General features: G+C 40.7%; 1 protein-coding gene across 15 annotated transcripts in view; it reads left to right on the top strand.

Annotated features, from left to right (window-relative positions):
- Positions 1-437: 437 nt before the first annotated feature.
- Positions 438-13,504, top strand: part of SPTLC1 (serine palmitoyltransferase long chain base subunit 1) — a 65,695-nt gene continuing 52,628 nt past the window's right edge. For 10 of the 15 annotated variants that reach the window (XR_005020350.1, XM_036856027.1, XM_036856029.1 and 7 more), the window contains exons 1-3: positions 458-573; positions 3,619-3,726; positions 6,703-6,797. Coding sequence is in view for 11 of the 15 variants with exons in the window: in XM_036856027.1 (XP_036711922.1) it covers positions 517-573; positions 3,619-3,726; positions 6,703-6,797 (260 nt within the window). In the remaining 4 variants the exon portion in view is untranslated. Of the gene's footprint in view, positions 574-3,618; positions 3,727-6,702; positions 6,798-13,504 lie in introns of those variants that run through there. The other 5 variants (XR_005020352.1, XM_036856040.1, XR_005020351.1 and 2 more) reach the window with 5 other exon arrangements.

The following is a 13,504-nucleotide window of genomic DNA, read 5'->3' as shown; positions in this document are numbered from 1 at the left end:
CACACCAAACTCCTATATGGCTTAATACCTGCAAATCCTTAGGCTAGGCTTTATACACAGTAAGTGCTATATAAGAGTTGTCTATTTTTTTTTACGATAATGCATTCCTGCATTACTTATGTAATTTAAAAGTAAAGAATATGTTTGCGATTGCATTAATAACTCCCTGCACCCAACTGCCTAACAAGCACGAGGGCCATTTATTAAAATCTCTCCATCCTGAGAGCCTATCACAGGGTCTGGCACATAATGGCCACGTTGTGAATACCTGTTGCGGGGACCAGCCTGTCGCTTCCCACCCCTCCCCGCACCCAAGCGAGACCTCAAGTTGACCTTCCACCCCGAAACCTTCCTCAGCCAGCGCAGCCACCGGCCGCCCAGTACGCAGGCGCGAGAAGGCGGGGCCCAACTCACGGCAGCCCCGCCTTCCGGGCGTGTAGACGTCACTGGACCGCGCCGCGCAATATCTGACGTGCCTGCGGCCCGCCTTCCGGAAGGAAACCCTGGCGGCTAACTATGGCGACGGTGGCGGAGCAGTGGGTGCTGGTGGAGATGGTACAGGCGCTCTACGAGGTGAGCTTGGCGGCCCCAGGGGTCCACGACCACACCCAGCCCTGGGGAGGTGGAACGTTTTGTGTGGATTTTTGGTCTGAGGCCTGGGCAGGCCTGGCCCGGTTACGCCCGGACCCCCGGCGTACCTCGCTGGAAAGGCTCATAGGCGCACACATTTCCCAGAGGCGAAATGTAGGGAGGCACGGGCGGGAGCCGGAGCCGGGGGTCTCGTATTGCGCTGCTGCGAGCGCGGAGCCCTCTCCAGGTCCTGCCCGAATACAGGAGAGAGGCTAGTCAAAAACAAGAGTTGGGACTGATGGTAAAACGGAGTGATGAAAGTAGAGTGGAAAATCTCAGTCTGGAGAGGTCCCAGGGAAGACAGGTTCTCGGAACTGTGGAGCAGGGAATAGGGGAAAGAATTGTAATAAGTTGGACTTTGTTTTTGTTGGGACGTGGGGTTAGAAAGGAAGCCGAATGATTTAGGTATGTGAAATAGTTTGTCATTCTTCCCGCCTACGTCCCATCTTCTGTCTTGTAAAGATAAAATTATTTTAGTAAAAATTTAAAGAAAGACCAGTTAGGAGCTTTTTTGAAAGGCCAGCTGTTTCAAGTAGGTAAAATAATATGAAATTTAAATGTCAGTCTTGGAGAATGTTCATTCATTTGACATTTAGTGAGTTTCCATGCACTGTGCAATGGAACTTTCTGCGTGTTCTCTGAGCTGTTCAGTACAGTAGCCCACTAACCACATGTGGCTGTTAAGCACTTGAAACGTGGCTAGTGCAACTGAGGGGCTGAAATTTTCATTTAATTTAATTTAGATGTGTATTTAAATAGTTGAATGATGCTAGTGACTACAGTATTGGACAGCAGAGATCTAGATGCTAGGAATAGTGCAATGAGGAAACAGAAGTCCCTGTGCTTACAGAGCTTACATTCACTTAAAGTGAATCTGTTTTCTTTTGATAATTTTCTTAAAACTTAATATAGCGTTTACTGGTAAGGGTGATGATGCAAGATGTATTATTGCAAAACCCATCAGGACTTTTTGAAAAAAAAAAACAGTTAAGAGAGCAAATAGAGCTTAGGTGATGTCCAACCTTAGGTAGATTATAGTGACTAAGAAGAACCACTAAAATCTAAGATTTCTTTTTTAGAAATGAATAATTTCTACTATATGTTGTTGCTGCCTTTTTGAAGACTGCCCTTTGACTATGTAACTTCTCATACCCTGGTATTGACCATGAGTGAGACTTGAGAGAAGGTCTCCTTGATGTAACATTTCCTAGGGAAGAAAAGAAGCCACATTTGTGATTTTTATTAATTCAGTAGACATTTCAACTTTTCTTAGGATTTCTTTGTGGAGTGGAATGTTTAGTGACTTGGACTTATGTTTGTCAACTATAATCCAATTATTGATAAAACCAAAAGGATTTTTTTAGTCGAGTCCTCATTCTTAAATGAATTATAGTCAAGAGGGATCAGTAAATTTTAAAAATAGTCTTAGATTTCTGGTTTTGCTTCTAATTTCTGTGCACAGTGTATGCAGAATTTGAGGAGTCTTGCTGTGTACCCATACATATGTAACATGTATGTAGTTTTAAAGTTATTTGTCCAATGACCTGAAAGTTTATTTATGAAATAGTCAGTTTCCCTGGTCCCCGCTTCTGAACTTTTTTAACTATTGTGAATCATCATTGCTTTTTTTTTGTCTAATGTTTGAAAATAATTTGTATTTACGTTTCTAAATACCTCTTTTTTTTTAACATCTTTATTGGAGTATAATTGCTTTACAATCGTGTGTTAGTTTCTGCTTTATAACAAAGTGAATCAGCTGTACATGTACATATATCCCCATATCTCTTCCCTCTTGCATAAATACCTCTTTTAAATGACTTTTCAATGACAACCTATTGGAATGTAGCACCCGATAACTGACTTATGGAGGTTTAGTTGATATCTGGAATCTTTTATATGCACTTACTGTATCTAGTTGTGTAAGACATAAAAGTCAGCCTGGCTTTTATCCTGGAAATGTTCAGTTGAAAAGAAGACCTGATGTGGATAATTTCATTAAGGTACCTTTGTGGATGTTGACATGGAACACACTAGATACTTTTGGGGAACTGTGGTAGAAAAGAGACCTGCTATTTCTTTAAGCACTTATAAAGTCTTTTTTTCTCTGCCACGTTCCAAGGAGAATTTAAAGAGGCCTATTGGGGATACAGGAAATATAGTAAGTTGTGCAAAAGTCTTTGAGAATTATGGAAACTGGTGTCCAAATAATTCTCAATTTATCCATGGTATGTGGGGGTTGTAGAAGGCTTGTGAAGCTGTGAAATGTTTGTTACAGTCATTTCCCACCAGTAAAAATATAAATTACCTGAAGGATCTGATAGTTGATATTGTTTGACTATTGGAATTCTGTGTCAGATTTAATTTTAAAAATTAATTTTGGAAAAAAAAAAATTAATTTTGGGGCTTCCCTGGTGGCGCAGTGGTTGGGAGTCCGCCTGCCAATGTGGGGAACGTGGGTTCGGGCCCTGGTCTGGGAGGATCCCACATGCCACGGAGCGACTAGGCCCATGAGCCACAATTGCTGAGCCTGCGCGTCTGGAGCCTGTGCTCTGCAACGGGAGAGGCCGCGATGGTGAGAGGCCCGCGCACCGTGATGAAGAGTGGCCCCCACTTGCCGTGGCTGGAGAGAGCCCTCGCACAGAGACGAGGACCCAACACAGCCATAAATAAATAAATAAATAAAATTAAAAAAAAAAAAAAGTAATACCATTTCATAAAAAAAAAAAAAATTTAATTTTATTCCTAAAGATGTTTTTATTCCTAACGCTGCAGTTTTAGAGATTTTTCATGTAGGAGAAATTGCCTTCTGTTAGAAATGGGAAAAGGAATGAGTAGAAATGAAGTGCGCTTTGAAAGTAAATTTTAAGAAGTAATAAATAGGTTAAAGGTCATGGGAGCAGTATATGCAAGTGAATTAAATTTTATGTGCAAGTTTTGGAAATGTTTATTTCACTTCTTGTTTTGCTTCTGTTTTTGACTGACTCCTAGGCTCCTGCTTATCATCTTATTTTGGAAGGAATTTTAATACTCTGGATAATCAGACTTCTTTTCTCTAAAACTTACAAGTTACAAGAACGATCTGATCTTACAGTCAAGGTAAGAAGTTAAATCTCTATTTTATTATTTGGTGTATGATTATAGTTGCTACATCTTTTGAAAAAGGACTTGTGGTGGTTCAACTGTAAATGTTAAAATATTTTCTGGAATGTAAGGAAATCAGGGTAAGCAAAATATGGGGAAGCCAGGAATAAAGTGAATACACAAAGGAGTACCATGTTACAGGCCTTTATACTTTGCTAGGAGTAAACAGCAGCCTAGGAACGTACTAGATGCTGGATGGGAAGCATGGATGCGTGCTGCATTTCAAATGTCCGTATACAAGAAAGATTGCATGAGTTGCTCTGGAAAAGCACCACTATTTCTGAAGCCTGAATGAAAGTTTTCCCTGTGGTCTTTACAAAGGAAATTCAGAGTTAGAAAGAATCCTCCCCATCCCACTGCTCTCCACCTTCCCACCCCAAATCAAATTTTGATGTGTTCTGTATGGTAAGGGACCCAGCTCCAGCCCAAGCTAGGCAAACCTTAGGAAGCAGAAGTGTCGAGAGGACTTGCAGTCCTGCCCACTTCGAGTCTGTTAGTATGAGGGACCAAGGGGTTTGTGGAATCCCCTACCTTCTCACGCAGGTAGGAACGCTTAGTAACTGTGCCCCAGGTGTGAGAGGAAGAGCAGTTTTGACTGCAGTGTGGTTTCTGTAGCTTGGATTGTTTCCTTATCCAGCCTCTGTAGCAGTGTGCCAGAATACTACTTAGGGATACAGAGACGGTGAGAGATGTTTTCCCACAAAAATGCCTGAAACTTTGGTTCACAAGGCAGCATTGAGTGCGGCACAATGATGGAGCACTGCTCTTTTCTGGAGCATTCACAGAAGGAAGTGCAAGTGGAATGGAATTACAGCAGTGTGGCGATTGTTTCCCTGGTTTCACTGGCTGCCCCTGCTGTCCTCATCATTCATATTTGTCATGAGATGGTCAGGCAGTATCCCCCCTAGGGGATAAGGGATATGCAGCAAATGGTTCTTAGGGCAAATAAGTTTTGGAAACCTGGGTAAAGAAGACTAAAGAGGTGTCTCATTGCATGATTTCTTGTAACCTTTAATATGACAGTGGATATTTGAACTGCTGTTTGGAGAACTGCCCTAAACTTGACCATAGATCCCCACCCCCGCCTTTTTTTTATGAATACCTTGTGAGATTAGTGTGCCATAGAACACACTTTTGATAGTATTGCAGTAAGATTGGGCTATCTGGGCCAGAAATCCTGTCTCTACTTTTTCCCTTGGTATTTAGGAACTCCATGTGAATGATTATGAGGCCATGGAATAGATTTCTAGCCCAACTTTTTAAGGGGTTGATCATTCCTAATATTCTTAGTTTAAGTTTAAACAAGTCAATCCACACAAATATGCATTTTAAAAGAAGGATACTGAAACATAATTTTAGGATAACCCTCTAAAAGCAGAACTTACCTAGAGCAAGATTCAGTAATCACTGACATCTTACTCTAAAAGCTGTGGAAGAAAAAAAAACTATATGAGTGTTTCTAAAGCTTAACTTATGGCAGCAAAGAAGAAATGCCCTTCTCAGTTTTATAGGTCTGCAGAGTCTCTTTTTTTATTATTAATTAATTAATTAATTTTATTTTTGGCTGCGTTGGGTCTTCGTTGCTGCGCGTGGGCTTGCTCTAGTTGCAGCGAGCGGGGGCTACTCTTCGTTGAGGTGCGCAGGCTTCTCATTATGGTGGCTTCCGTTGCTGCGGAGCACGGGCTCTAGGTGTGCGGGCTTCAGTAGTTGTGGCAGGCAGGCTCAGTAGCTGTGGCTCGCGCGCTATAGGGTACAGCCTCAGTAGTTGTGGTGCACGGGCTTAGTTGCTCTGCAGCATGTGGAATCTTCCCGGACCAGGGCTTGAACCCATATCCCCTGCATTGGCAAGCGGATTCTTAACCACGGCACCACCAAGGAAGTCCCCTGCAGAGACTCTTGAATACCAGGCAATCTTGAGTTGATTCTCAAGTCTGTCTCTGTGGTAGCAAGTGGACAGTGTGCATGATACATACTTCAGGCTTGTTCAGGCTGCTGTTCTGTGCAGTCATTGGCAGAAATAGATGAGGGATTTATTGGCTGATTTACTCAGCCAGCATTTTTGAGTGCCTGAGCATCAGGTGACTATGCTCCTAGCCATGCCCTAGAATTGCCTATTAGGAGAAAAGTGCACAGAAGCATTTAACAGGAGTGTGAAAATAGAAGTATTGAGAGTGGGCCTATGTAAGGCAAGAATTGCTGTGGCTGTCATGTTCATCAGGTGCCTCATCTCATCCTGTACATCCAGACTACATTTTCAAAATTACATTGTTTTCTAGTTCAAGAAAGGATAAGAAACTCAAAATAGTCTAAATACTTGGAATGCATGAAATAACAGGTAGAAAGAATAAAGTGGTTTTTTATGAGAAATTTCCAAACAACTAAATCCTATTACAATAATTATTATAAGAGAGTCTTTTGGTATATTTCAGTTACTTCTGAATCCTTGCCAATGGCTTGTAGAAACAGTGCTTTGTAGTCTAGTTGATCCCTTCCTGTGACAGTCATGCCTGTAAGAACTTAAGGCATGGCTGTCTGTCATATCTTGCAGTAGAGGCTGAGCTCCCTTACCTGCAGTCATGCCTCTCACCTTTGTGTTATAGACTTTTTGTTTTATCATCAGTAGCAGTTATACTTCCTACTTCCCACAGTGAAAAATCCTGAACATAGAAATACAGTTTTTAAGAAATTTCCAGTCAGCCACAAAGCTTCATGGAAAAAGAGCCTTTAGCCTGAGATAAGGAAAGAGGTGAGGGGTTAAGTGCACAAAACTCAATAGTGATTCTGTGTCATTTCCAGGCACAGCAGCTGGACGTCTGTGTCTAGCAGTGTGTTCATTATGATGGTTCCATTACAACAAACAGCTTAGATACTGCTAGAGTTGCTGTCCAGTAATTAGCACTGCACTGTATTTTAACTGCTTTTCTCCTGTAGGAAAAGGAAGAATTGATTGAAGAGTGGCAACCAGAACCTCTTGTTCCTCCTGTCTCAAAAGACCATCCTGCTCTCAACTACAACATCGTTTCAGGGTAAATTGTTTTTGCTAGTCAAGGGCTTATATTTGGTTTCCTGTAGGTAAACTCAACAAAGTATACAGTGGTTTATATAGTATTCCTTTTTTAACTGAAATAAGATTTTTAGAAATTTCTGGAGATCAGAAACTGCTTTTTAATAGTCTCCAATTTGGGTTTCTGAGTTTGTCCCTTTTAAAAAATATATATATATATTTTTTAAAGTAATACACACATGTAATATTTCAAATGGGAAGACAGTTAAAATGAAAAACAGCATTCCTACTTTTTCCCACCTGGATTGTTTCTGATTTTAGATCTGTTGAAGGTTACCTTCATAACTAGATATTAGCAGTATGCTTACACTACTGTTTCTTGATTGATTAATGATAGGCAGTGCCTGTTGACTTTCACAATATGAATTATGAAACTTCAGCTCACTTATGCTACCTACCTCCTGGCTTCCAATGTTTTATTTATTTTTATTTTTATTTCTTAAATTTAAGTATACAGAAAATATCAGGCACATATGTATCTGCCACCCAGAAGTAATAGGTATTAACATTTTGCTCTCTTTACTTTAAATCTATTTTTTAAAAGAAATAAAACATTAGAAATGCAGTTGACCCTTGAACAGTATGGGGGTTAGGGGCCCTGACCCTCTGGGCAGTCAAAAACCTGCATATAAATTAGAGTCAGCCCTCCAGATACCCAGTTCCTCCAGATATGTGGTTCTACATCCATGGATTCAATCAACTGTGGATCATGTAGTACAGTAGTATCTACTGTTGAAAAAAATCTGTGTATAAGTGGACCTGCACAGTTCAAACCCATGTTGTTCAGGGGTCAAGTGTATCACTAAAGAAATCCCTTCTCATCTATCACTTACTCTTGCCTCCCAGGCAAGATAACCACCATCTTGAAGTTGGTAGATGTTTTTCCTTTGCTTATATTTATACTTTTGCCACAGCATGCCTGTTGCCATGAAAGTGTTTAGTGTTCTATTTAAAAATATGATGTAGGATATTCTCCTGAGTATGTCCTTCTACTTCTGGTCTGATCTGATAGAGGCTTGTATTCTTCACTTTCGTGAATTTCTTTGGTCTCATGAAAGTTTTACTTGTCCTGAAATCAGACTTACCAATCATTAATGTTATGGTTATAAAATCCTTCCTACCACAAAGGTCTAATTTGCCTGTTTTCCATATGACAGTTAGTTGTCCCAACATTATTAGTTGAATAGTCCATTTTTTACCTACTAATTGGAAATTTCCCTTCTTTCATATGTCAAGTTCCCTTATAAAGGATCTGTTTCTGGCTTTATTTCTATTCTTTTGGTATATTTATCTCTCCCTGTGCCAGAACCTCGCTTATACCACAGCTTAATAATAGGCCTTGACTAGAGTGAGTCCTTCACCTCCTTGTTCTTCACAGTTGTCTAGGCTATCCTTGACTCTTCACTATGAGTTTAGGTTTAGCTGCTCAGATTTGACCAGAAAGTGGGTTTGGGTTTGTGACTAGTAATGCATTGAATTTATGGATTAATTTGGAGAGAATTGGTATATTGCTAATACTGAATCTCTTCACCACGTACCTTGTGTGTCACTTGTATACTTAGGTCTTTTATGTCTCTGAGAGAAGTTACATAACGTTCTTCATAAAGATTTTGCTTAACTTTTTTTTTCCTACTTTTTATTTGGAAATAATAGTAGATTCACATGCAGTTGTAAGAAATAATACAGAGAGATTTCATATACCCTTCATCAGTTTCCCCCAGTGGTAACATCTTGGTTAACTATAGTACAGTATCACAACCAGGAAATTAACATTGCATATCTTTTAATAGCTTCGTCTCTGGGTTCCAGAGAGTTTTCACTTCTGTCATGAGGCATCATTTTCTTCTTGTTTCTGTGTTATTGCATTGGCTAGGATACCTACCATGCAGTGTTGAATAGGAGTGATAACAAGGGCCTCTGTATCCTGTTCCGGATGGCTTTTAAGGGATAACCTGTATGGTGTTATAGGCCTTCCTTTCTCTTCCTAGTTTGCTAAGGGAACTTTTTGTTAGCTTTAAAGTCAGTGTTAAATTTTATTAAATTTTTTTTTTTATCTATTGAGATGGTTGTGACTTTTCTCCTGTAATCCATTGCTATATTAAATTGTACTGATCGATTTTTTTTACATTAATTAAGCATATACATAAATTTTTATGAGAAAAATTGCAAGCAACCATGCCACTCATCCTCACCCCAGATTTCAGCTCTGTAGACTTGCAGAAAGATGGGAGATTTACTCTCCGGAAAGGCTAAATATAAATTGAAAGTCCTAAGAATGTGTGAGGAGGCGGGTGCCATTCTAAAAACAGAAAGCAAGTATATAATGAATAATGGGATGCTAATCCCGTTTCCTCCAACTCAGCTTTCAGAAAGTTGGAAACCAGATTTATATCCTCATATACACCTCACTGGAGGATTCCTCTCTGGTGAAACTCAAAGTCAAGAGAATAAAAACAGAAAATTTTGAGTTTGGGGTCTCCACAGATGAATAAACAAGTCTGTGTCTCATTATCATAGCGTGAAGCCCACCATTTACAAAGAAGCCAAGCCCATTTACACAGTGCTTGCAATTAGCATTTCAGTGTCTTATTCTTAAAAATGTGTGGACAACCTTAAATTATGGTCCATTGATTTTCAACAGAATGCTGAGACAATTCAGTAGGGAAAGAATACTCTTTTTAACAGATTGTGATGGGACAACGGGATATACACATGTAAAAGAATGATGATGGACCCTGACCTCACACCATGTGTAAAAATTAGCTCAAAATTAATCATGGGCTTAAATTTAAGAGCAAAAACTATAAGTTCTTAGTTTAGAAGAAAGAAAACAAAAGAGTAAGTCTTCATAATCTTGGATTGGCCAGAGATTTTTAGATATGACACAAAAGCACAAGCAGCAAAAGAAAAAATAGACAAACTGGACTTCATTAAAATTAAAAACATTTGTGCTTCAAAGTCCACTACTAGAGAAATGACACAAAACCCCACAAAATGGAAGAAAATATTTTCAAGTCATATATTTGTTAAGGGGCTAGTATCCAAAATATTAAATATATAAAAAGAACTCTTACAACTCAGTGATAAACCCTATTTAAGCGTGACTATTTGGTTAATTTTTATTAATTGTTGGATTTTTTTTTTTTTTTTTTGCTAATATTTGGTATTTTTAGCATCAGTATTGAAAAATGAGTTTAGTCTTTTTCTTTTCCCTTACTGTGCTGGCCCAGCTTTGGTATCAGAGGTATATTAGTCTTATAGTTTTCCTGGCAACACTATTTGTGTTTGTTCTGTTGAGCATAGATTTTTAATCATGAATTTAATGTCTTCAGTGAGTTTTTAAAGCTGTTCATATTTCCTTTTTGAGTAAGTTTTGGTTACTGCCATTTAGTAATTGTTCATTTCTTCTTTTGTTTTCAAATGCATTGGCATGAAGTAGTTCATAGAAGTAGTTCATGAAGTAGTTCATAGAAGTAGTTCATGAAGTAGTTCATAGTAGCTCCTTTCATATTACTTCTTCTGCCCTGGGTCCTGGAGTGTTTGAGATTTTGTGTACAGTCTCTGTTTCCCACAGCACTCTGGCTCTCCCTAGAGGAAGCTCCACTGACCTTCAAAACCAAATGTTTGGGACTTCCCTGGTGGTCCAGTACGAATCCACCTTACAGTGCAGGGGACCCGGGTTCAATCTCTGGTCAGGGAACTAAGATCCCACATGCAGTGTTGCAACTAAGCCCATGCACCACAACTACACCGAGCCCACGCGCCTCAACTAGAGAGCCCACGTGCTGCCAACTACAGAGCCCATGCGCTCTGGAACCCCTGCGCCACAACTACAGAGCCCACACACCCCAGAGCCTGCGCGCCACAACTAGAGAAGAGAAAACCTGCACACCACAACTAGAGAGAAGCCCACGTGCCACAACGAAAAATCCCGCATGCCTCAATGAAGATCCCGCATGCCTCAACTAAGACCCGGTGCAGCCAAAAATAAATAAAATAAGTAAATAAATAATAAATTAAAAAAAAAAAACGCAAATGTTGTGGGGGTTCATCTTCCTGGTGCAGGACATCCAGGCTGGGGAACCTCTTGTCGGGCTCAGACCCCTCACTCCTTGGGAAGGGCTTCTGCAATTGTAATTATTCTCCCATTTGTGGATCACCTACCTGCGGGTATCGGTCTTGACTATACCATGTCTGCACCTCACCTACCCATCTCATTGTGATTCCTTCTTTATATCTTTAGTTGTGGAAGATCTTGTCTGCTAGTCTTCAGGTCATTCTCATTGATAGCTGCTCTGTAAATAGTTGTAATTTTGGTGTGCCCATGGGAGGAGGTGAGCTCAGGGTCTTCCTAGTCTGCCATCTTGGCCACTCCCAATGCAATAAATTATTATTTATTTATTTATTTTTGGCTGCGTTGGGCCTTCGTTGGTGCACGTGGGCTTTCTCTAGTTGTGGCAAGTAGGGACTACTCTTCGTTGTGGTGCACAGGCTTCTTGCTGTGGTGGCTTCTCTTGTTGAGGGCTCTAGGCGCACAGGCTTCAGTAGTTGCAGCATGTGGGCTCAGTAGTTGCAGCACACGGGCCCTAGAGCGTGCAGCTTCAGTAGTTGCGGTGCGTGGGCTCAGTAGTTGTGGCTCAAAGGCTCTAGAGTGCAGGCTCAGTAGTTGTGGAGCACGGGCTTAGTTGTTCTGTGGCATGTGGGATCTTCCCCGACCAGGGATCAAACCTGTGTCCTCTGCATCGGCAGGTGCATTCTTAACCACTACGCCACCAGAGAAGTCCCAATAAATTATTTTTTAATTAAGGTGTGTACATTGTTTTTTAGACATAATGCTGCTGTACACTTAATAGACTACAGTATGGAGTAAACATAACTTTTACATGCACTGGGAAACCAAAAAATTCATGTGGTTCTCTTGATTGCTATACTTGCTTCATTGCGGTGGTCTGGAACCGACCCCGCAGTATCTCTGAGGTGTTCCTGTATACACAGTTTTCTTGAGTTCTGGATTCTTTCATTCGTCCAGTTGTCTGTTCTCCCTCAAGTGCCAAACCTGTTGTTAATGGGGGTCTGTAGTATTTGTTCCTTTCTGGTAAAGCACCATTGTCCTATTTCTAAGTTCACTTATGTAATTACTGACTCTCACTAATAGTGTGATTGTGGGTTTTGGCTGGGAAGGGTTTTATTTTCCCTCCTTTGACTCTTCTGAAGCCTTGTTGTGGAGATGTCTTTCTGTATCGGTTTTATTTGCTTCTGTGAGGAACTTTGAAGTGTCTTCAGCTCCAGTATTCCTGTGTTAAGTGCCCTGTCTGGCTTACTACTGCAAGCCTGCATGGGGCACAGGTGTTAGCCTTCCACTTCTCATGGAAACTGTTTTCCTTTCCTGCCCCATGTGCTAGGCAGAAGCAAGATGTCTACATCCCTACGTCATGCTGGCAGCTTATCGACTCTGGTCAGGGGCTTTGGGTGTACTTATTCCTGATAGTTTGATTTCTCTGTGTGTCACAGTTTTTGTAGAATGGCTTCAACTTTCACAGCAGCAACTGTTAGTACAGACTTGTCTATGTGGATATTTTGTTTTTTCATCTTTTTGTGGGTGCCAACACCTCCACATCAGGGAGGACTTACGAAACTAAAGAAGTCCTGGGAAGTGGGAAACTAAATAACGGTGGATTATTTGAAAGAGAAGAAGCTCTTGAAGCAATAGGAAAAAAGAAGAAAATATGTAATGAACACCTCTTATAATGACAAGTTGAGAGATGAAGAAATTGAGGCTTATGCAGGCCAGGTAACATCCCTGAGTTTCTGAAGTGGTCAGTAGCCATAATACTGACGGGATCTGCCTGACTCCACAACCATGTTCTTTTCACTGAGTCTTGTGTGAGTTCATCTGCTTTTGTGAATTTACTTCAAGTAGTCATTCTTTTCCTTCCCTGGTTTCCCAGCATCTTTCGTTATTTTTCTCATAGAAAACCAGTTCTGTTAAAACATACCAGTGAGAGTGGTGTTCCCCCGTCTTTTCTGACCACAGTGCATTTTACAGAGCAGCCCAGTGCACAGAGCAATGCATGTGTAGAACAGTTCCGTGCCACCGTCCTTTCCCTGGCCCTGTTGGTGCATTTCCATTCCATTCTATTCTTATGGCTTACTTTAGGTGAAATAGGCTGGCTGTGACTAAGTAAACTGATCTCACAACCCTTTAATAGCTCATGTCCCATAGTTTGGCCAGTGTTTTTGAAGCATGACTTAAAGCTAGAGTATTTGTCAGCAGAGGACATAATAGGTTGTCTCCTCAAGAGCCCATCTCTTGTCTCAGCTGAACTCAATCCATGCTTCTCCTGTGCAACTGGCCACTCTATTTTCCCCCCTTTTTGGATGAGGGGGATTCCTTTTAAATGGTATTCCAGCATTAACTTTAGAAATTGGGAGCAGCGCTTACTTATTCTTTTGGTGGCTTCCTGTAGGTAACATGTAATTTTTTTTTTAATATTTATTTATTTTTATTTATGTATTTATTTTGGCTACGCCGGGTCTTAGTTGCTGCATGCGGACTTCTTAGTTGCTGCATGCAGACTTCTTAGTTGCAGCGTGCATGCGTGATCTAGTTCCCCACCAGGGATCAAACCCAGGCCCCCTGCATTGTGAACGCAGAGTCTTACCCACTGG

The sequence above is a fragment of the Balaenoptera musculus genome, chromosome 6 (genome assembly GCF_009873245.2).
Source record: "Balaenoptera musculus isolate JJ_BM4_2016_0621 chromosome 6, mBalMus1.pri.v3, whole genome shotgun sequence".
NCBI lineage: Eukaryota > Metazoa > Chordata > Mammalia > Artiodactyla > Balaenopteridae > Balaenoptera > Balaenoptera musculus.
The sequence above is the reverse complement of the archived record's forward strand: the minus strand, read 5'-3'. Positions and strand labels throughout refer to the sequence as shown.